Below are 21859 nucleotides of genomic sequence, written 5' to 3' on the forward strand. Positions count from 1 at the left end.
ATATTTTTAAAGCTGCTGGGAGCAAGACAAGCACGAAAAGTCCAAGAGCAATGTCACAGTCCTAGTGTATTACTCTTGCAGCGGGGATACTTGGGGGATTGGAATTCACCCTTAGTGTATGATGTAAGTAGAAATTATCAGCTGTGAAGGTGATTTTGCTGTTGGCTGCAACACTTCTTCCCATCTTCACAGTCAGGCTTCAGGCAGTTTTTAAGATGTGAGTAACTACTTGACTCTCCTATTAAGGTTGTAGCTATAGTTGTGAGTGTGCCCAGTTCTAGATGCCAGCCTTAAAAATACCTTTCAGAGGAAGTCTAGAGGAACGAAAATACTTAGGAGATTGATGAGGGGTGAATCAGTCCTTAAGGTGGTGTGTGTGGCTGCTGGCTGTGCTGTGCTGCGGGGAGTTAACTCCTGTTACTTGTTGCAGCTTCTTCCCAGGGAAGGGACGTAGGCTTGGCCCCAATTGACGCTTTGTGTCCTGGAGTACTGCAAACTTCTGAATCATCCACACTGAAATTCAGAGGAGACTGAGCAAAGAGGTGATGCTTTTAAACATGTAGAAGGCTGTTAGAACAAATTACTCTGTCTCCGAGGGACAGAACAAAAGGAGACCAGTAAGTTGCAGCAGGAGGATTTATGGCAACTTTCTAATGACAAGGATAGTTAAGCTCTAAATGGACCTTACTTGGTCTGTAATTATCACCGTGCACCTGTAAATCTGATGGGGAAGGGTTCATCCTGCCTGGAAGCAGGACTCTGGAATGCAGGGTGCTTTTTTGTCCTATCAAAGGAACCCGGCTTCCCTCCCGGGCACCAGCTGGACTATGTAACCGCAGAAAGAAAACCCATCCCCTTGTGCAGAGAGGGTTAAACATACAAATCGTGACTGGAGTCTGGTTATCCTGCAGAGAGAGCATAAACAGGTTAAACAGATGGTTTCAGAGATGGAATAGATACTTGTTACACCTCTCCCTGGGGAATGCCACGAAGACACTAGCCCAGGGCTGTCAAAAAGGTGCCAAAAAGCACCACCCGGCAACGCAGGTTTCCCCGCGCCATCCTTTCCCTGCTACCCTGCCCCTCATGCGCTGCAGCCGTCCGCAGGCAACTGTACTGCAGCTTAATCGGATGCACCCCACCTCCCGATACGCCGGGCGGCCCTCCCTCACCGAGGGAGACCGGGCTCCGCCGCCCCGGCCCCGCGCTCTCCCCTCGCCCGCCGAGGCGCCATGGCTGCCCCTTCGCCGCCGCCCCGGGCGGGGACACGCCGCTCTCCCGCCCTGCCCGCCATTTTCCTGCCGCCGCCCGCCCGGAGGGACGGCGAGCCCGGGGGAATCGCGCACTGTGCCCATAGCAACCCCTCTGCGGCGTCGGGCGCAGGGAGGAGGAGGAGGAGGAGGGTGCGGTGACTGAGGCAGGCTCCCGGCGAGAGTGGCGGGCTCCCGGCCGCTTCTGCTGTGAGGAGCCGCCATGCCGACGGCCGCCGCCGCGCCGCCTCCCCCTCCGGCCGGTGAGACTGGTTCGCCCGCGCTCCTTCTTCCCCCCTGTCCTTCCCTCAGGGCTGGAGCCAGCCCCGGCTGCCCCCCCCCGGGCACCGCCGCGGCGGCAGCTTCGGCCCCACAGCGGCGCCTCTCCCGCCTGGGCCGTGAGGGGAAAGCCCCGCCGGGCTGCGACGCCATGGCGCGGAGGGGGAACGGCGCCCGCCCGCGGCCGCGCTCCCTCGGCTCTGGCTCTCCGGATTTGCCCGAAACCCCCCGTCTGTGACGAGGGGGCTCCGCCGGCACCCGCACGAAATGCCGAGATTGCTCAATATTCGCCAAACACGCGAGCTGGTGGCGTTATCCCCGCACGGGGCCCAGTAGCGCGGCCTGCGCCTGCAGCCGGGCTGGCTGGGGCTGGCAGCCTCCCCTCGTCCCCTGGAGCTGCTGCCAGGACGTCCTGCATAGGACTGGGGTTTTTTTTGTGTTACAGAAATACTGGAAAACCTAAAATTGTCTCTTTCCCCCGCTCTGAGCCATATGCTTCTTCGTTTCGTTTCTTTCAATGAACTGTGGGCAGGTACTCGTCTCAAAATGCCGTCTTAATTCTTTCTGCAAAGGAGTTCTCTCTTAGAACGTCCAGTGAGCATTTGATAACAGTTCTGATAAAAAATGGCACTAAAATTATAGAACCTGTCCTTCACTTTCAAACATATTTTTTTACAGAATTCATGTTAACAGCTGTTTACTGAACTTAAGTCCCAGGGCAGCTGCCTTTGGCTTGTTCGTGGTGGCCTGCGCCAAGAAGCCGTGCAACAGCACTTGGCGTCGATCTCCGTACAGTTACAGGTCTCCAGAGGGAGAAGGGAGACAAATCCACTCTGCTGGCAGGCCTTGTCATTTGCTTTTCTTCTGGATAAAAAAAAAATAATATGGATTACCTTGAACTTGCTGCAGTGGAACATTGTGTTAAACACATTAGTACATTGGCAAGTAGTGTAATTGGCCCGATCTTCCTCTGATGTAAGTCTGTATAATTGTGTTGAAGTCTGTAACCCTCACTTGGCATAATGAGAAATGGCTCCCTTGTGGGAAAACTATGTCCTGGTGATACTGTCTCTTTAAAAAAACAAATTACAAAACATACTTAGATATTATTTGGAAACATGAACTAGGTGATCTCCTGAGGTCCCTTCCAAGCTGAATTATTCTGTGTTTCTATGCTGCTGCTGTTTGTTCATACAGTATTTTGCACGATGGAGTCCCGGTTCCCAACTGAAGCTGCTTTGCGCAGGGCAGCAATCCAAACTGCTTAGCTGGGGGAGGTGGAAGTGGAGAGATACAGAGCCATGAGATCAAGTGGTGTGTTACAGCACGGGGTGTGTTACTGTCAGCCTGGATTACAGAAACAGCTTCAGCCCTCTTTTCTTCTCTGTGGCAACCCCAAATCTGCTTGAGCACTACTGTCACGCTACAGATCACATGAAAATAGGCACGGGTAAACTGCAAAGGCTGTTTTTGACCATATTTAGTAGTTTTTTACATGTATCACAAACATGTTCATGCAATATCTTATTTATATTCTTTAATATTTTTTATCTCAAATTGTGTAATGATTTTAACTACTACTACCATTTCTTCTCCGTAGGTGGAGAAGCTGAGGCACTAATACCTTAAGACCTACATTTTCATGCTTGCTTGACTTGAAAAACAGTATCCCACCTCTTCAAGACTTGACAGCGTGAAATCTAATGAAACAGTGTTAGTGCATTTTGGTACTGGAATGATGATGACTGCTCTAGAAGGTGATTACTAATTGTTTCAGGTTCCTCTTATGCTTGGCTATCTTCAGTTAGCACCCCCTCAGCCATTAGATCTACTTACATATATTTCTGTTTACAAGTTCTGGCAAGATATCAGGATGCTGCAAGGGGGTTTGAATATGTAACGCCCATTGTTTCCAGTCACGTAGTTAATTAGTGGAAGGGCCTGAAGGAGAACACAAGTTATTTGATCCCATAGCCTGGTGATGGATTTTTTTTTTTTTGACCCCACTGCTTCTACATTTAGAGTTTGATTCTGTGCCACTGAGGTCAGTGAAAATGTTATTGACTTTGGTGGGAGCAAAATATCAGGCAGTTCTAGCAAGAGAGCAACACAGGATGACTAACACATTGTATAAAGAACTGCTTTTCTACATCAGATTTAATTTTGACACCAGTTTGTGTTGAAGCTGATCTGTGCAGCTCAGTCAAGAGCAGTTACGTGGTATGCGCACTTGGTGAAGGCTCTGGTGCCCTTCAGTGTGATATGCCATGCTGTGCCAAGTCCTTAGGCAGCCATCAGTAGGAGCATGGCCATGTGGAGCACCTGGGAAGTGATGGCTGAAAGCTTCTTGGTCCAAGTGAGAAGCCTCCCTGGTCTTGTACTTGAAAATCTGATTAATGAGTTTGTGATGCCTACGGTTCTGGAAGAGAGCCAGTGTTGGGGTGGACCTGCTGCAGCATTTGCATACATAGATGGAGTAGTTGTGCTTCCTGCTGTTGCTGTGCTTCTTGTCATCTTTCTTCTGGGTCTTACTCTTTTGGGCCTTTTTCTGGGGCTGAAGGGGGCATGGCTGTCGCAGTTTTTTGCATATTGCTCTGTTTCTGACAAACAGAAGAAGTAACTTCAGATCCCTGCTGATGGGAATCTCAATCTCATACATTACTCCAAACATCTTGGTTGGTTCCTGTGAAGCTGACACTTTGATGTTTCTTTGATTCATCACTTATTTCCTCTCTCTTAAATGTTGCTGAACTGACTAATGCCCTTTTCTTATTCCTCAGTAGCTGTCAAGAAGAAGCAAAATTGTACTAGTGTTCACGAGGCAGTGAAAGCTGGTGATGTAGAACAGCTTGCATCAATGATAAAAAGTGGAACTGGTATTAATGAGGTGGATTTAGTCCACAAATTCACACCGTTGCACTGTGCTGCACACTGTGGAAGTCTGGAGGTAAAACATTATGTTAGTGTTCACACACAGCAAGGTTTTTATAAGTTAATGTTTTCCTTCTTTGGGAAAGGCTGGACACAAACCTGCTAGCTTTGGTCAAGCTAAATCAATTAATCTCTGCCTGTATTTCTCATTAAATATATTCAACAAGAGCAGAAATACAGTGTTTTAGGTTTTCATTTTGCCTTTCTGAAGCCCCAGGCAGTTTATATAGTCAACGTTGCCAGATTTTACAAAATCAGTGATTTTCTTACTCTGAGCAAAGTGTGCCCTATGGTCTTCCTTCTAGACTCACGACCTTCTTTTGTCCCTATTCTGTTTTCCCCTTCTCTTGAGACACCTAGAACATCCTGTAGGATGTGTAAAATATTCTGAAGGTGATTGAAACAGGTGAGAAGTGACATGAAAACATGTTCATTCTGTTTACCAATGTCCTGTCCCATGCCTCATTCTCTATAGAAACAGTCCTAATACATTTTATTTTAATAAATGAAAACGTTGAATATTGATGGAGAAATCAGCAGGTGCTTGCATGAATGTTTTGAACGTCCAGAAGAACTAACTGCTGTATTCAGCACAACGTTCACCTTCTTGTTGCAGCCTCCTTGTACAATCTTTGAAGTGATCTAACCTTGAAGCAACAAGGCCATGAATAACCATATAAAAATTCATGTCCCAAAGGAAAGAATGTAAAGTTCTTGCTTGACTCAAGAAATACTAACTGCAGTGCTGTTTCTGGAATGTACAGAAACTGTCAAGAAAATGCTGATCATCATGTTGTCAACCCTAAAAATAGATTGCTTACCCACCCTTTTCTGCCTCTATAAATTCTGCCATTTTTCATTTGACTCTCTGACTTTGTAATCAATGTATTAGACTTTATTGAATTATCTGTCATCTATTTGTCGCTAAGCTCCTTGGTGGAAACAGTGGAGGAACTGGAGCTGTAGGCTGACCTAAAAGAAGATAATAAATCATAATAATATGTAATAAAAAGTTTTAACTGGTCCTCTAGCTGTTTTTGGATAGCCCATGAAGCTTTCCATTGCAAGCAGTAATATCTGCTGAAAAAAAAGGTGGATAAAACAAAACTAGGCTGTGGAAGGATGAGAAGAAAAATGGGATTACATATGCCTAAGGAGCCTAATAAATTAAATGAGGCTTTAAATTTGTTTCATGGTATTTTTCCTGCCAGTAATTTTAGCTGGAATTCAAATGAGCATGTTTGTGTTGTTTTTTCCAATGCTTTTACCTCATGCCATGTGAATACTCTTACAGGTTACATTTTCAATCTGGAAGAGTAAAATTAAGAAGCCATACTCTAAAATCAATGCTAGAGTCTGAATTAGTATGTTATTTGCACTTTTTGTACCCTTGGGTGAAACCTGGAAAGTATAACTTAACTGTAACTTCCTAATGCACAAGTATCTGGCTTAGGCATGCTCTGGGGGTGTCATATTTCCATAATGAAGTATTCTGATACTGTTTTGAAATGTAACATCAACTGATAAATTATAGTTAAAATGTGCCTCAGATACATGATAGGATAGTTAAATAAAAAACTTTGGTTTTGGTTGAGCAGTGCCTTCACTGGTTGCTGTGGCATGGAGCTGATACAACACATGTAACTGTCAGAGGCTGGACAGCAGCTCACCTTGCGGCTATCCGAGGTCAGGATGCTTGCATGCAGGTATGTATAAATATTCACTCGAGTGAAAGTAAGTAAGGCAGACCTTCAGTTTGGACAAATTCATGATGAAGACCATCTGAGAGAGCTCCTAATGGTGCTATGAGTATCTTATCTTGATGTCTTTACATCTGGAATCAAGTCACTCTTGTTAAAACCAGTGCACTCATTTGTGCTATCTGCTTTTTTTGTGTAGTGTCAGGGCCTTGAGGTCAGCCCAGAGTTATCCTCCTGATCATCTCAAGTCATCCTGCTAGGCAATGTTTGCTTTTTCAGCTTGTGAACTGAACTTCTGCTTTCCATTCCTTTTAGGCTTTGTTAATAAATGGAGCAAATGCAGAAGCTCAAGATGATCGTGGGTGCACTCCGTCACACTTAGCTGCAGCCCATGGGCAGTCTTACACCTTACAAACCATACTGCGAAGTGGAGCGGTGAGAGGCTTTTACCCACAGTTCCCTAGTGCAGAGCCAAAGTCTGGTATCTTTCCAAACAAAACTCTCCCTAGCTTAAACTGAGAAGTAGGACTGTAGATTAATTACTGTTGGTGACTTTATTTTTAGGGTAAATTTCCATTTTTTTATTGTAAGATACATTAGGGAAATGATCAAAAAATCTAGAGAGAATCAATAATGTGAGTAAACCACATTCCACTGAGGATGTCATTAAATGAAGATCAGGTGCTGTGGTGGTTGTGATTTTTTGCAATTGTATGAACCTTCTATAGCAAAGCAGACATAAACTTAAAAAAAAAAAATTATTCCGGATGCATATTTAAGTAATAATGACCATTGCAGTGATAGAACTATGTCTAAAAATGCACCTTTTATATGTGTGTTACTTAAATAAATCCAAGAACCTGTGAAAAGTACCTATCTTGGAATGGGAACTGCATACATGGCAGGGACTTTGAAAAACGTTATTTGATTTGATTTAAATAATTTAACACAATGAACAGCTGATTGCTATTTATAAAATTGTCTTGTGTCTAAGATTCATTAATGAACGAATTAACCTGCTGCTTTTATTTTAGAATGTAAATGTTTCAGACAGGAATGACTGGAAGCCTGTTCATTATGCTGCTTTTCATGGTCGCTTGGGGTGTTTGCAGCTTCTTATTAGATGGGGAGCATGTATAGATGATGTGGATAACAATGGAAACCTTCCAGGTATATCAGGATAACTCATACATTTTTAAACCTTTGGTTTACAGTTGCTGTGTTATGTGATAATTATAGCAAATTATAAGTAATGTACACTAGCAGCATTTAGTATCTGATTCCATGCAATCAACATAGTTATTCCATTTTTATAATGATGGGGGGATTTACAAAATCCAAAGTATTTATCTGTTGATGACAGTATCCTGTTCACCTCCTGCTGCTGCTGGGAAGGATCTGAGCTCATGGGTGCTGGAATAGGGAGCAGGCTGAGCCTGGTTGAGAGCGCTGCGTAGGTGGGCAGCATCTCCTATGCACGTGATGGAGCATGTGTGCCAATGGAGGTCACAGGAGAAGGGTAGGTGGAGCAGGAGGCAGTTTCAGCTGCTATATGCTCCTTTTTGAATTTGTGCCAGGCTTTAATGGCTGTGCCAGTGTGATCAGATTCTGGCATGTTCACATGCAGGTTTTTGTATCCCACTGTTTCTGAAATGGTTTGGTAAACTCCTTGTTCTCATTTACCTGTAATTTCTTCGTCTTGATTTCTGGAATGCTGGTATTTCTGTATTATGTGTAATCTTTACTCTTTTCACAATCATAAGCATAGTCGCCTTTAGCACAAAAAATGGGCAGTGTTTATTCCTTGCTCTTCACAGTTTCTCCAGTGTCCCTCTGCCTACCACCCCCCTGCCTCAATATCCTCTGTAAGTCAAATGGTATTGTTCATATTCTGGGTTTTCATTGCAATCCTTTCCCTTTTAGCATTTTCCTTCTTATGGTTTGTCACATTATTTGTTCCAATTAGCATATTATTTTTTCTGTATGACTTGTTTAGAATTACCTTTTTAAATCCCTTCTTAAAATCTTTTACCTTCTGTTAAGCACCACTTACCTCATGAACTGATACCTATGTTCTGTTTTGCAAACCTGGCTCTTGCATCCCAGCAGGACATCTGGTGTATTAGCAATAAGGGGTTATGATGTTAGGCATCCTGGTGGCAGTGTAGAAGGTAGCTTTATTTGCATTTGGGAACACTTCCCTGATAACAGACTGTTATGAAGAGGTGGCAAATGCTAGCACAGTTCTACTTAAATGCTCTGTATATACTGGTTAGTAGAAAATTGTTTTTCTTGTTATTTTGACATCTACAGAAGCTTGATCCTCCAGGCTTTGTTCTGTTTCATTTGATCGCATTATCATCCAAAGGAAAGAAAAAGCTTTGCAACACTGCTAGTAAAAGATTAATAAAGTGGTGTGATGTACAGATCAGCTTTTCCTCAGCTTCTGAAACGGCAAAGTGAACTTAAGTCATCTTTACATATTTCAGCTTCAAGATTAGCTGCACAGTGCTATAATTTTTCCTAACGGTATACTGAAAGAAATTTACTGAGGTTGCAATGCCATACACCTAAAACTTGGCTGCACCTTTTGCATGTGTGTGTTATAGTAGAGGCTTTAATTACCTATAGCATGCTAATTTGGGGGAAGAACTGTGGCTCATTCAGTGTACAGAATGGGCTGTGCTCATTAATTCAACATTTTGTTTTCTCTCTGTATTTGGTTTTTGGCCATATCCATGCTTCTTTTATTGTTCACTAGTTAAACCCGTTCTAAATATAATATTAATTTAATTGTAGTGCAACATGTGAATTTTTCACAGACACTGTTTTTTACTTGTGTCTTTGAGAAGAGCGAATAGTGTTAGCCTGATTTTATAAAAGGCAAGAGGAAACACAGAGAAGTTGGGATGCCAACAGAAACTACCCACTGCCTATTTGTGATGCCTGAGACAAGGTTTTTCAAAGTTCTTGGCGCTAAGCTGCATATTTTCTGTCAACATCACAGTACCCTTTGGCTTTAGTCTCAACTGCCAAGTGCTCAGCATGCCCGAGGATGGTACAGCACAGTTAGATGTTGGGCACTAGGTACTAAGAAACACACAGGTTAAAAGCCACCTATGAAAAGCTCCTTTATGTGTCTTCTACAGCATCCCACTGAAACTGTGCAAAAAGACATGGACAGAATACAACTCTTTAATCTATTTTCTCCTTGCTATCTTTGCAGAAAATGTCGAGCTTTTCTGACTGCTTTCTGCACAGGACAGACATCTGATTAAAAAAAAAAAGTTTCATCCCAAAAGATGAAGTTTCATCCCTGAGATTTTAAGTATCTGAAAGTGGATTCAGGAGGGTTGAGGCAGTTTTTCACCAGCTGACTAGTAATCAGTACTTACCTTTAACAAGGTGCCTCTTCTTCTCACTTATCCCTGAGTAACTAACTCACTGAATAAAATTAAGACAATGGGAAAAACTACCCTGATTTCAGTGAAGCTCAGATTTTGTTGTGTTACATTTTAGCAATCATCTGTACCTAAGTATTGTCATCTTGCTGTAAAACCAATATCCATCACCTTTTAGAGCAATTTTGCTCTGGAAAGCTGTGGATGGTTTGCAATCGAGAACTTGAATGTGCCAAGAATTAAGTGACATGGGGTTTTTTTGGTTCTGGGTACATTGCTTATAAGTTGTGAAGATAATGAGATTCTTACCTGGAGACAAACTAATCCTTTTGCCTGTAGAACATCAGCCAGCTTTTACAGAGCATTTTCATGGAGTGATAACATGTAATAAGCATTTATTTGGCAGCTTCTTCCCATTAACAGGACTACAGAATACTACTCATTTCAAAATAATGAGCATGTGTTTTGTACATCTTACTTTGTTATAGACCCAACACTCTAGTAGTATTAAATAATTAAACCCCAGCGTAGCCTGAAGGACAAGGCAGGAAACACTTGACCCCCGCAGGGAAGCAGTCATTGCCATGGTGAGGTTGAGCAGCTCCTGCACACAGCAACTGTCTACAACAGTTGAAGGAAAAAACATATAATAGAAGTACCATGAATAGAAGCCTCTGTCATGGGATGTACCTTCAAATACTTTACCCAGTAAAGTGAATGTCACTGTCCCCATTTTACAGATGGGGTAACTGAGGGTGTGATGCAGCTCGTTTGTGGTGGCACAGTAGAGGTGGGACTAAAGCAGAAATGGCTTTAACTCCTAATCAAGGACACTGCTTGCTGGCCCTCTGTAATGAGTATCCCTAGGATGGGGAAGTCAGACAGCTGCTGAAGAGTGAGAGTTTTGTTTGTGGGGAAGATGAGACCCCAGCAGTGCACTCTCCTAGCTAGTGCTCAGTGGTCTCTTGGCAATGTTGTGTTGTCTGCTGCAGTCAGCTCTGCCAGGGAGTCTTCTTTGCACATCCTATCCTTGACAGCTTTCTTTTGCCTTCTTTGCATAGAGCTGAACTCTGTCCTGGTTAGGAGCTGAATGTCCCCTATTGAACTGAGGCTGCTCCTACTTGTTGGATGGCTCAAGCGCTGGTAGATGAGCTAGATGTAACTAGTGGTGAGAGCACTACTTTCTTGGTGGGCAGCAGTGCTCTGCTCTAACATACTTTGTTTCACCTTGTCCTATAGCTCATCTGGCAGCAGTGGAAGGACACTTGCATTGCTTTAAGTTCTTGGTCAGTAAAATGGCCAGTGTCATGCACACACTGAAAGCCAGGAATGACCAAGGAGAGACTCCAAGGGACTTGGCTGAACGGTTCTATAAAGATAATATTCTGCAATATATTGATGGTGTGGAAAAAGAGGGGGAGCATCCAGAGGCACAGGAAGGTGAGTATGGATCCACATACTGTTAAAATAGGCATTGTAATTCCATAGAAATGCTTGATTCTGAAAACTTGTATGAGCAGAAGTCTAACATTTAAATTACCAATATAAGGAAGAGCTGTTCTTTTCAATGCTTACTATGCTTACTGATAGCTGAAGACTGGGATACTCAATGTGATTTTATAAATGTCTTGGGTTTACCCACAATCAAAATAAAACTTGTCACACTGTGTTGCATTATGAATACCAAGTGATCCATGTTCTTAGACTCCAGCAGAGATCCAGAAAAACTGTATAATTTTAATGAGTTTGCAGATTTGCCTGCTCAGAATCCCTTACTTGCATTGAATAGCAACTTAGCCTGGAAATGTTCCACTGAAATTAAGGTTACTTGCTAACCAGCAATACTACTGCAGTCAGAACAGCTGAAGGATGGAAGTGTGGCAAGGTCTGTAAGGAGAACTGCACCTTCACCTCTCTACTTTTTCTAGGCACTTACTGCCCTTATCTGCTAGTCTTTTTTCATTATACACATATGTATATATGTCAGTAATCCCTGTCTATAAAAAATAACTAGAAAAATCAAATTATATGGGTAGTTTTTAAGCAAGAAGAAGTAAAATAGTTTATATATTTGGTTAGACTATGGAATTCAACAGGCAAACGACTCCAGTTAATACCAGTCATACAACATCAACTGTAAAACAAAGGTATACTTGTTATTTCAGGTTTATGAAATTAATCTCTTAACTGTAGAAGATGCCTGTAGCCATAACCAAGACATGTTTAGTCAAGTCTATGATGAACAGTGCTAGTTATCCAGCTGCATTTTAACTGGTTAAGGGTGCATTAACCTTGCTAAACACAGCTATGAAGTGACTGTGCGTTAGTTGCTATGAGAGGCAAGATGTTAGAGACAAATACGAGCATGTTTAGTGGAGTTACTGGCATCTGTTTGGAAACATGTGCATTTCATTTTCAGTTTTAGCTTTCCCAGCTCATTGCGCTGCTTTCAAAGGGGATTTGTTAGTGCTTAGAAGATTAGTGAGAAGTGGAGTAATCAATATTAATGAGCGGGATGATAAGGGATCCACTCTCATGCACAAAGGTCAGTAATTATGATCTGTGTTTCAGCTTGTTACTGTTTGTTGCTGACTTGTTTACTTAGTTTTTCAAGTGGCTGCTCATCAGATAAACGTCATGAAAAACAGCATCTCATTTCCTGAAGGCTTGAAAGGGCAACCCTGAAAAACATATTTTGTGATGTATGTGCGCGTAGGTGTCACTTTAAAAACAAAATAACCAAGCTGAAGTAAAGAAAGAAGAGCTTATATTAAAGAGGGAACAACATCTGAACTGAAAACTAAATAGTTTTCTTTATCAGGCAAAATGTGACTTTTAGAAACATTGGCAAGCTAGGTATAAGAATGATCAGTATTGTGGCCTGGGCCTTTACTTACTGAACATACCAGTACTGTGGAAATGTGTTGTAAAAACCACAACAAAGTCATTTGGTAGGATACTGTGAAGGGAGGTAAACTTCTGGTATCTTGATATATACCTTGATATATAGTGGAGTGCTAGCATTACAGAAAAATGGTCCCCTTGTGTTTGGGCGGTTTCATAGTAATGCCTGAAAAGAGAAATAGGAGAAGAAAGAGGGAAGTATTTTTGTAATATGCTTTTAACACTATTTCCCACAATTCTTTTTGACTAAATATAAATGGTAGAATTTTTAAAAACATAATTGAAGTTCTCATTAAAAAAATTGATATGCAGGGATTTAAAAAATGTTTTCTATATTCTTTCCCACCCTCTTTTCTTGGAATGGTGCTAACCTACAATTGTTTCATCCCCAATCTTTACATGCAATGTTGGTGTTATGGGGAAATACTACGGCTGATATTGCAATTTCATTTCCTTATCTCAGTGAGAAAACAAATATGGCAAACATCCGAAGGGGGTGCTGTCAAGAAATGGATTTATTCTTTCTTGAGAAAAACAGCTTGCAGGTTTCAGCTAGACATGCCAAATACCATCTTCCATATGGAAGACATCGTTCCTGGCACCACAGGGTATGAGCAGTAGCCATGCCAGATCATATGACTAGGCAAAGCTCTTGTGTTAGGCTGCAGCTGAGAAGTGTTGCCTTGAGGGTCTGGCCGGAGAAATGATGTACCTATAGCTCTAGCACAAAGCCCTGGCTTCTCTCCTCCATGAGACAGCGCCACACACCGCAGATTGGGGCAACCAGCTGTGTCTGATATAAGGGAGCCCAAAGCCAGAAAGAGGTGACAATACTTTGCTGCAAATCTATGACATACAGGCCTTACTGCAAGAGAATGTGAGGCAGCAGTTTTTTGTGTGTCTCATGCTCAGCGCATGAGACTGGGCAAGTTTAGTTTAACTTGTGTCCAGGAAGAGTTGCCAGTAAATTTCTGGAACTAGAAAGTGTCACAAAACCACATTGCATGATCTTCCCCAAAACTGTGTGTACCCATGTGACTTCAGCATCTTGACGTATAGGCTTCTCTTGAAATAGTATCTCCCCTGTGGTGTCTTAGTGAACCCAACCTCTGGCATGTCAAATAATGACAAGAGGAGGACATTTTAGGTTTGAAACACTTCAGTTGTATGTAACTGACTGTCCTGGTTTTGGCTGGGATAGAGTTAATTTTATTTCTAGTTGCTGGTATAGTGTTAAGTTTTGGATTCAGTATGAGAAGACTGGTGATAACATACTGATGTTTTCAGTTGTTGCTAAGTCGTGTTTATGCTAAGAAGTCAAGGATTTTTCAGCTTTTCATGCCCAGCCAGCAAGAAGGCTGGAGGAGCACAAGAAGTTGGGAGGGGATGCAGCTGGGACAGCTGACACAAACTGGCCAAAGGGGTATTCCATACCATGTGACGTCATGCCCAGTATATAAACAGGAGGGAGTTGGCCTGGGGGGGATCGCTGCTCAGGAAGTAACTGGGCAAAGGTCGGCAAGTGGTGAGCAATTGCATTGTGCATCACTTGTTTTGTATATTCCAATTCTTTTATTAGTATTGCCATTTTATTATTGTTATTATTATAATTTTTAGTTTCTTCCTTTCTGTTCTATTAAACTGTTCTTATCTCAACCCATGAGTTTTACCTTTTTCCTTCCAGTTCTCTCCCCCATCCCACTGGGTGGGGTGGAGTAAGTGAGCGGCTGTGTGGTGCTTAGTTGCTGGCTGGGGTTAAACCACGAGACTGACTTGTGTGCACCTTCCTTCCCTTAGCTGCTGGACAGGGACATGTCCATTGCTTACAGTGGTTGATTGAAATGGGAGCTGACTGTGACATTACAAATGATGCTGGAGAGACTCCAAAGGATGTAGCCAAGAGGTAGCAGTACATATCCTGTAGCTCTGTCATTTATTTACTTACTATTTATATATCAATGTAATGTCAACTTTGTTGGAATTGTGGTTTTCAGTGATGGAGCGAGAACAGATCAGGCCCATAAATTCCAGCTCTGAGTGATAAGCAAAGCTGTATTGTAGCTATAAAAGGTTTTAATTTTCACTTAATTTAATTTTTTCTTTTTAGCAAGGTCAGACATAAAAGATGAAAACTAGCTGATCTGCCAAAGGGAAGTTGTGAGCCAGTATGCTTATGGTTTGCTGTACAAAGTAAGTGAGAAGTAGCAAAGGCCACCTGATTTTTGCATTAATAAAAATAATGCAGTGTCTGATGAGATTCAATTAAGAAATCCTGCAAAGCAAAAGATACCTCTGATATAGGAGTCATTCTTATAAGATTCCATTGAGGCAGAGCTCATGCTATCAGAATACTACAAAAAGCAGATTAGCTGCTCACAGTTGTGTAGCAGTACTTCCTTTAATCCTGAAAGCCCCTCCGATAAATAGGAACATGAAGAGTTTCAGAGAGCTTCTATCACATGCATTTTTCCAGATGATGGTGATATTTCAGTGTAGGTTAACTGTTCTCTGTGCAGGTTTGCCCATCTGGCAGCTGTGGAACTTTTGACACGAAGAACTGGAGACAGTAACTCTAGTGATGAAGAACTGGATGCGAACAACATAAAGTTTTTTGAAAGACATGGTGTGGAAGGAAGTACAGATAGCAAAGAAGATTTAACACTGGATAAAGCAGACAAAAGGAATGCACGCAGTAAGCATTGTCTTTCCATCACTCCTTATTTGAAAAAGTTGGTCTCAAGACATTATAGTCCTAGCTGCACAGTTTCTGCCAACTGCTGTGACTTTTTCGTTGTAAGATGAGAGAGTTGACAGGATATCTGTACTACTGAGCATTCAAACAAATTGTGGAAAATTAGAAAGCATAGCAGGGGGCAATCAGAACATAATGGTTACACTGTTTTAAGCTGTGTTGGTGAAACCATGTTGGATTGCTACTTGTTTTTGAGATCTGTTAGCTGCATGGGTGTGGGATGTAGCTCAGTATTTGCCGAGTGGTGTGATTTCTGCTGTGTTTGTGAGACTGTTTTCCAGACTATTGGATTCCAGCATGACGTCTTCTCCATGCATTTTACCTACCTGGGGAACTCTGTCTTACAGTAAGGGCCTATCACAAGATTCAGGAACTTCAGCAACTTCTAGAAATTGCCTACAGCAACTATAGGCAGCTGGGAGGAATAACTGAAGAGGAGAAGAAGATGAAAAAAGAAGAAAGGGAAGTTGAGAAGTAAGGTTAATTTGCCCTGCTAATGTTTAACTCTGTGAGGCCTGTTTTTAAGGCTAACTTGATTATGCTCAAATTGCTTTGGCCATTCTGTCTTTTCCACTTAACAACTTTAGCCAGGCCAAAAAGAAACGGACTTCAGCAGTTTGTCTGACCATTTCTAAACTTCTACCACCAGGATCAGCCCCACAGCACAACGTGTGTTTGATGGGTCTACACTTCTTGTGCAAGATCATCTCTTTGGCCTTCAGGTTTTCGTGCAGCATAAGTGCAGTAGGTCTGATAAGTTCTGGCTGTTTTGTTTGCATTGAGGATGCCAAATACATGTATGCACTTTAATAAATCTGGAAAAAGGCATTAGTCTTAGCATGGCTTGGATGGAAGTGCATATACAGCAGAAATTATTCAATGACCTGCTACATTTCTGTGTCAAGGGCAATATATTTCCATGCTCAAGAAAGCATTAGCTCATATCCAGACCACAGAAAAAAGAAATCTCAGCAAACCTGCCCTTGCATGTGAAGCACTTTTCATAATGTCTGTCTAATTCTCAGGGTCTTTATTAAATGAAAAGGTTCTGTTAAATTGTTCAGGTGATTTGATGGGCAGACTGTCTAAGTTTCAAAGAAAAGCCTTTCTGTCTATCAAAGATTAAGAGCTTAAACTATAATGCAGCATCCAAAAGACAGCCCTGTCTCCACCTCTACCTGTGAAAGATTTGGCTACCCGCTGTTCTCAGTCTCTCTAGATAACCACGTCCGTTATGTGTTTGGACCACCCCAAACCACTGTCTTTATTTGGTCACTGAGAGGAGTCTGTATCCGGAGGGCTTGTATGCCATCAGGAAGACAACAGACTTACCAGTCTGTGTATATATGGAGCAGGTAATAGGTGTCACAGATTGGAATTAAAAGTAGTTCATTTTACCATATCTGAGCCAAGAAACTGAGGTCAGGATTTATTTTGGTTCCAGATCACCCTTTGACTCAGCCCAGGCTAAAAGTCCATCTTCCTTAACTTGGTATGTTTGCAGTGTAGATGTCTGCATCTGAGTTAGTTACCTTGAGCTCCTTTTTAGACTTACTGGAGAGGTGTAGGCACTTTCAGGGCATAATTAGATAGGTACTTCAGGATGAGATTCATCACTTCTAGAAGTGTTTCTCCTGGCTTTAAAGGAGGAGGGTGACCAGCTCAGATGTTGATGCCTATGTTGGAAGGTCAGAGAAATCTGTTTGCAATGATGGAAAAGTCAGTGTTGACTAATGGCAGAAATTAGAGTTCATTTTGGATAGAGCAGCTACTCAAAAGCTAGCAGTGCTGATTAGAGGGCTCTGCTAAGGGTCTTTATGGGATTTTGCTTTCTGTGGCATGTGCGGCTAAACTAGAAAAATAGTGAGGCTCTCTGAAGGGTCTCTCACCTGTGGAGGCCAGAAAGCATCCCTAGCTCCACACTGTCCTTTTGAAATGGAAATACTGCTTCTCAGCATACCTACTACCCTTCTCAGGGTACCCACCTGTGGATAAACCTCAAGACGCTTGTATTGTATGCCAGAAAACCTCATTATTTAAACATATTTAATGACAACACCGTTTTGCTAGATGAAAAGGAGGAATTGCCACTTGGGGGAGGCTACTGTAGCAGATTTTGAAGATTCCTGCTTTAGTCCATGTTTTCTGGCTAGAGGAGACCTGTTATGAACCACTGCGCAGTGCTTTGCTTTGACTAGGCTGCATTGCATGGAAAAAAATGCCACCATGTGTGTGCCACACAGTTTTAGAGCTGTGTCTCGTTAATCTGAAGCGTGCAAGAAGCCAGCCTGTGCCCCTGAGCACTGATTTCCCGGCATATGCACAGCCCATTTTTACAGTGTCGGTAAGGCTGATGATAAAGCCTAGTAACTTTGGGCTGCATGAGTCAGGAGTACTTTAGTCCGGGAAAAGCAGCAGCTCTTGCTGAGGTTTCCTGCCCTGCTGTTTGTATCCACAGGGCAGACATCTCCCTTTTCCTTTTACCAGTCTTCCATCTCTGTGGCTGTGCTAATTTATCCTGATACAGAGGAGAGCCAGCTCAACTCCACATGACTCAGTTGCTGAGGTCAATTGCTGTTATAATAAGAATATATGTGAATTATGTCTCAGCTAACCAGTTCCAGGAATTTCAATTAACTTAGGAGCTGCTGTGGGTGGGACCAATGAGATCTTGTGCAACTGTTTATCAGCCAGTGCTTCAGTTTCCCTTTAGTGTCATGCAGGCTGTCATTTGAGTATTCCTCATCTGTGGCTAAGCCAATCAATATGAAGGATGTAGAGGCACCAGATGTAAACGAAAAATCTGCCCCTGACCCCTCCAGAATCTCAGTTTTATGCTTTTTCTCTCTTTCATACTAGCCTTTTTGCTCCTCGGGCACATCTCCCTCTTCCGCAGCTGGAGATGGACCTGGGTTACAGCCTACCCAAGACCCTAGCGTCTGGCTCAGTGTGTGGGAAGACGTCTCCATCTCGTGGTCAGATTGAGCTGAGCACAGCTGACAGCGAAGAAGGAAAAACAGTTTAGAGCTGTTGTAAAGGGTCTTGAGGCAGGAGCACACTGTAGCTCACCCCAGCACAGTTGGCTTGAGGAGTACTGCACTGCTTTCTGTGGTGACTAACCTGTTCCTTAGGAAAGGCACAGGACCACGTGGAGTAGCCAGGGCAGGTTTGGATGTGCTTCATGCTCTGCTTGTCTCCTTTGCTTTTGGCAGGACTGTGAGGGAGCTGGAGGCCCAGCTGGAATATGAGCGAGTCAGGCGGGAGAAGCTGGAGAGCCAGCTGGATGACTACCGTGCTGAGATAAGCCACCTTAGGGAGAGCCTGGAGAAGACCCGCATCCCCCCTGCTGTCCCCGTGGTAAGTGCCACACAAACTCCCCAGTGCGTGGGACAGCGGCTACTGCCTGTTGCTTGTGGATGTATGTTCTCACTAAGATTCTCAGGCACAGTGCTAGCAAATACTGGAGTAAAGGTGTTAGGAGCTTTTAGCATGGGACACTGAAGTGAGAGTAGCCTTTGTCACATCCTGACAGAGTCTTTGCTGTGAAAGGATATCAGTTTCTCTTTGTACCCTGGCAGAGATGTTCATATTAACAAAAGGGAGTGGACTGATCCCTGAGTACTTCTATGCTGCATATACAGTGCCTGACAGTTCATCTTGGCTGGTACCTGGTATCTGAGACTGGACCAGCGCTTCAGGAGAGGAGTTATCACCACCTAAACGGTTACCTGGCCTGTGGGTGTGGAATCACAGCTGTGGGTTTGTAGAATTCTGTAATCCACAAGGATACAGAGGCTTTTATTCTCTAAATTTCTCTACTTTATTACAGATTACCACAAATACCACCAAGTAGGTATATACTATTACAGGCTACTACAAATTTAGTATTAGTGAAGCAAACTTACCAACAATATAACAGCTGATGTACTTCTGATTGACTACCTATAAGGATATATAATATCAGTATGAAGTGAGTTTGAGAGATTTTGGAAGGGGCCAAACCATCCCAGAGGGGAGGACAAACTGAATCCCAAAAGTGGGCCCAGAAGGCGACCAAGAAAATAACAGGGTCTCACTTCAAAGATAATCTGCATCACAGAGTCTGGAGTCAGCCAGGCATCCCAAATGAGAGTGCAGGATCTCGTAGAAAGTTTGTGTGGAGAATTCTCTAGTCACTGACAAAGTGGACAACTCAGATTTAACTCCTTCCTCTGCCTAGAGGAGCTGAGAATCCCCATCCCAGGGGGATGTTCTAACCAGCACAACATCTACTTTTCTGAGATGGAGCCATATTCATTCCCCTGCTCGCAGCTGTGCAGTGTGACCACTGTGTTTCAATATGCACTGGTCCAGGGGGAATGAGTGAGAGAAAACAGCTTTATAAGCTGATTATTAGGGCAATCATGCAAGAGGGGGGAGCTGGCTTGTGCTTCACATGAAACATTTACATATTTCTTGGAGGAGAAATTGGGTTGCTGGATAAAAGGGGTAACGTTACTGCCTTATTCAGCCAGGTTTGACTGAGGCCCAGGTGCTTGGAACGTCCCTACTGTATAATGGTCCTTTTCCAGAGTGTGATGGGGAAGAATGCTCCATGGATGCTCTGAGCAGGAAACAAACACTTAGAGCTCGATTTTGTTACCATTTAAGCTGTGTGTGGATTTGGCTGAGAGCAGAGGTGATGCCACCCCTCTGCAGCTGGGAGCAGGAGCTGTGGACTGTGTTGTGCTACACATCCTTGGAGAAGGACAGAGGAATTTCCATCCCAAGAATTTTAGTCCTTCTGTTGCTGTCATCTGATCCCAGACTAACACAGCATGGCTGTGTGTGCAGCGTGGCCAGATGGTATTCAATTGCTGCAACTCAAAGGAGCAAGGCCTTCAGGTTGCTACGGTGCCTGCGTCACACATTTGTGCAGGGTGCTGGCTTCACAGCTTACCTTCTCTCACACCTGTGTGTGCTTTGAGCAGTGCAATGTGGTCTGGCACAACCACACTGCAGTTCCTTCCATCTCTCTTCTACCCCCCCTTGCCCACTTTCTTCCTCCTGCCCCCCCCTGCAGGATTGTTTCTGCACCTTTCCTGCCCTCCAGGGCCTTTTTTCCCTTTCCTTTAGCCTGTGTCCACTTTCCCCACCGCCATATACAAGCTGTGATGCTCCTTCAGCTGTTCGCTTTCCACTGTATCCTTTGGGACTGGTCTTTTCCATGCTGCGGAGACCCTCCAGCCAGACAGGTGCCTCCACCTTGGAAGGAAAAGCAACTTTCTACTTCCACAGCTTGCTTTAAGACATTACTCATTCTAGTCCGCTGGCAGGTTTAAAAATCTAGGACAACTATGGCATAAAGTCCCCCATTTGTAAGGTGGAAGAGTGGCTGTTGTCAGTTTTTTTACCAGCAGCAGTCTGAAAAAGTCCAGTTGGGCATTAGGTTTACTAGCTGGGACTGGAGACAGCTTCTATTGGGGCAAGTTTGTTTTCAGAAACTTCTGCTCTGAGTGACTGCTACAACCAAGGGGCCTTCAAATTTTACCCTGCTGTGACTGTCATCCCATGCCCTGGGACTATGCTCTGCCCTCAGCTTCAGTTTAAACACAACATTCTGCGGTTACTCAAAGCCATGTACTTTTAAATCCTGTCTTATGAGGTAGCAGGTTTAAGTGATTGATTGCTATTTAATGGCTGCAGTGTCCTTTGTTTCAGGAAGCTGAGACCATCTCCAAGTCTTGCAAAGAGAAAAAGAAGGTAAAGAAGAAACCAGCCTGCAGCCCTGGAAGAATGTTTGTGAGACCGCGCTGAGGAATGAACCTCCGACAAGGGGCAGGCAGACGGAGGAGGTAGAATGGCAATATTCTACACAATGCAAAGTGTTTGCATAGCCCAGCTCCACAGATGACTTGTGGTTCTCTTCATTTCAATGGACTATTTTTTTAGTTCTCTGGGATAGAAAATATTTTTAAATCACAGCAGCAGAATTTTTTATTAGGGGGAGAAAAAAAAAAGGCAGAAAAACTTCTCTTCCTGTCCAGGTAGTAGTTTAGCAACAGCTGTGCAAATTATAAGGTGACATTTCAAGAGTTAACTGCAGCAATGTCACAGGGCCTCCTAGGTCAGAAAAAAGTAATCCCTACGGGTCTATTTTGTACTACTACCTTAGGAGGGGAAAAAACCAAAAAGCACCTTACCTCCTAAAATAATCAGATAGGACCTTCAGTGTGGAACCAGAATACAGTCTGTGGGAGAAGTACTTCTCAGCTGCAGAGAGGTGCCAGGCCCCTTCATTTTCATCTTCAAGTCATCCTAAATAAGCCAGGAACTGACTCCTCCGTGAGGTGCCAGATGAACCACAGTGGTGGGCCTCCGAGTCTAACTCGGGGCTGAAGAGTTCACTGGGCTATGGGGCATGTTGTGGTTAGAAACAGCAATCCTGACCTCTCCTCCATGCCTAAAAAACATTTCATGACTTCACATATAAAGATTTTTCTCTCATGTGTGCTATTGTGAAATTTTTTTCCCCTTTGGAACCCTCATTGGGCATAGTATTTTGAGAGTTTTGATTTTAATAAGAAATCCTTGCACCTAAAGGTTAATTTGCTAATGCTTGAATCCTTATCTGTCCTCTCCTTAGTCACCAAAGGAAACTTA

The 21859-nt window shown here is 43.2% G+C and overlaps 1 protein-coding gene across 1 annotated transcript; it reads left to right on the forward strand.

Moving 5' to 3' along the window:
- The first annotated feature begins 1458 nt into the window (after positions 1-1458).
- ANKRD42 (ankyrin repeat domain 42) lies at positions 1459-21175 on the forward strand. Its single transcript, XM_010576555.1, has 13 exons — positions 1459-1513; positions 3130-3286; positions 4313-4476; positions 6059-6166; positions 6476-6595; positions 7195-7330; positions 10801-11001; positions 11981-12106; positions 14263-14368; positions 14982-15157; positions 15565-15691; positions 18430-18574; positions 20918-21175. The coding sequence occupies exons 2-13, from the start codon at positions 3265-3267 to the stop codon at positions 21011-21013; spliced, it is 1527 nt and encodes a 508-aa protein (XP_010574857.1). The 5' UTR covers positions 1459-1513; positions 3130-3264; the 3' UTR covers positions 21014-21175.
- Positions 21176-21859: the final 684 nt, after the last annotated feature.

Source organism: Haliaeetus leucocephalus, unplaced genomic scaffold (assembly GCF_000737465.1).
Source record: "Haliaeetus leucocephalus isolate CR32 unplaced genomic scaffold, Haliaeetus_leucocephalus-4.0 Scaffold536, whole genome shotgun sequence".
In the NCBI taxonomy this organism is placed as follows: Eukaryota; Metazoa; Chordata; class Aves; order Accipitriformes; family Accipitridae; genus Haliaeetus; species Haliaeetus leucocephalus.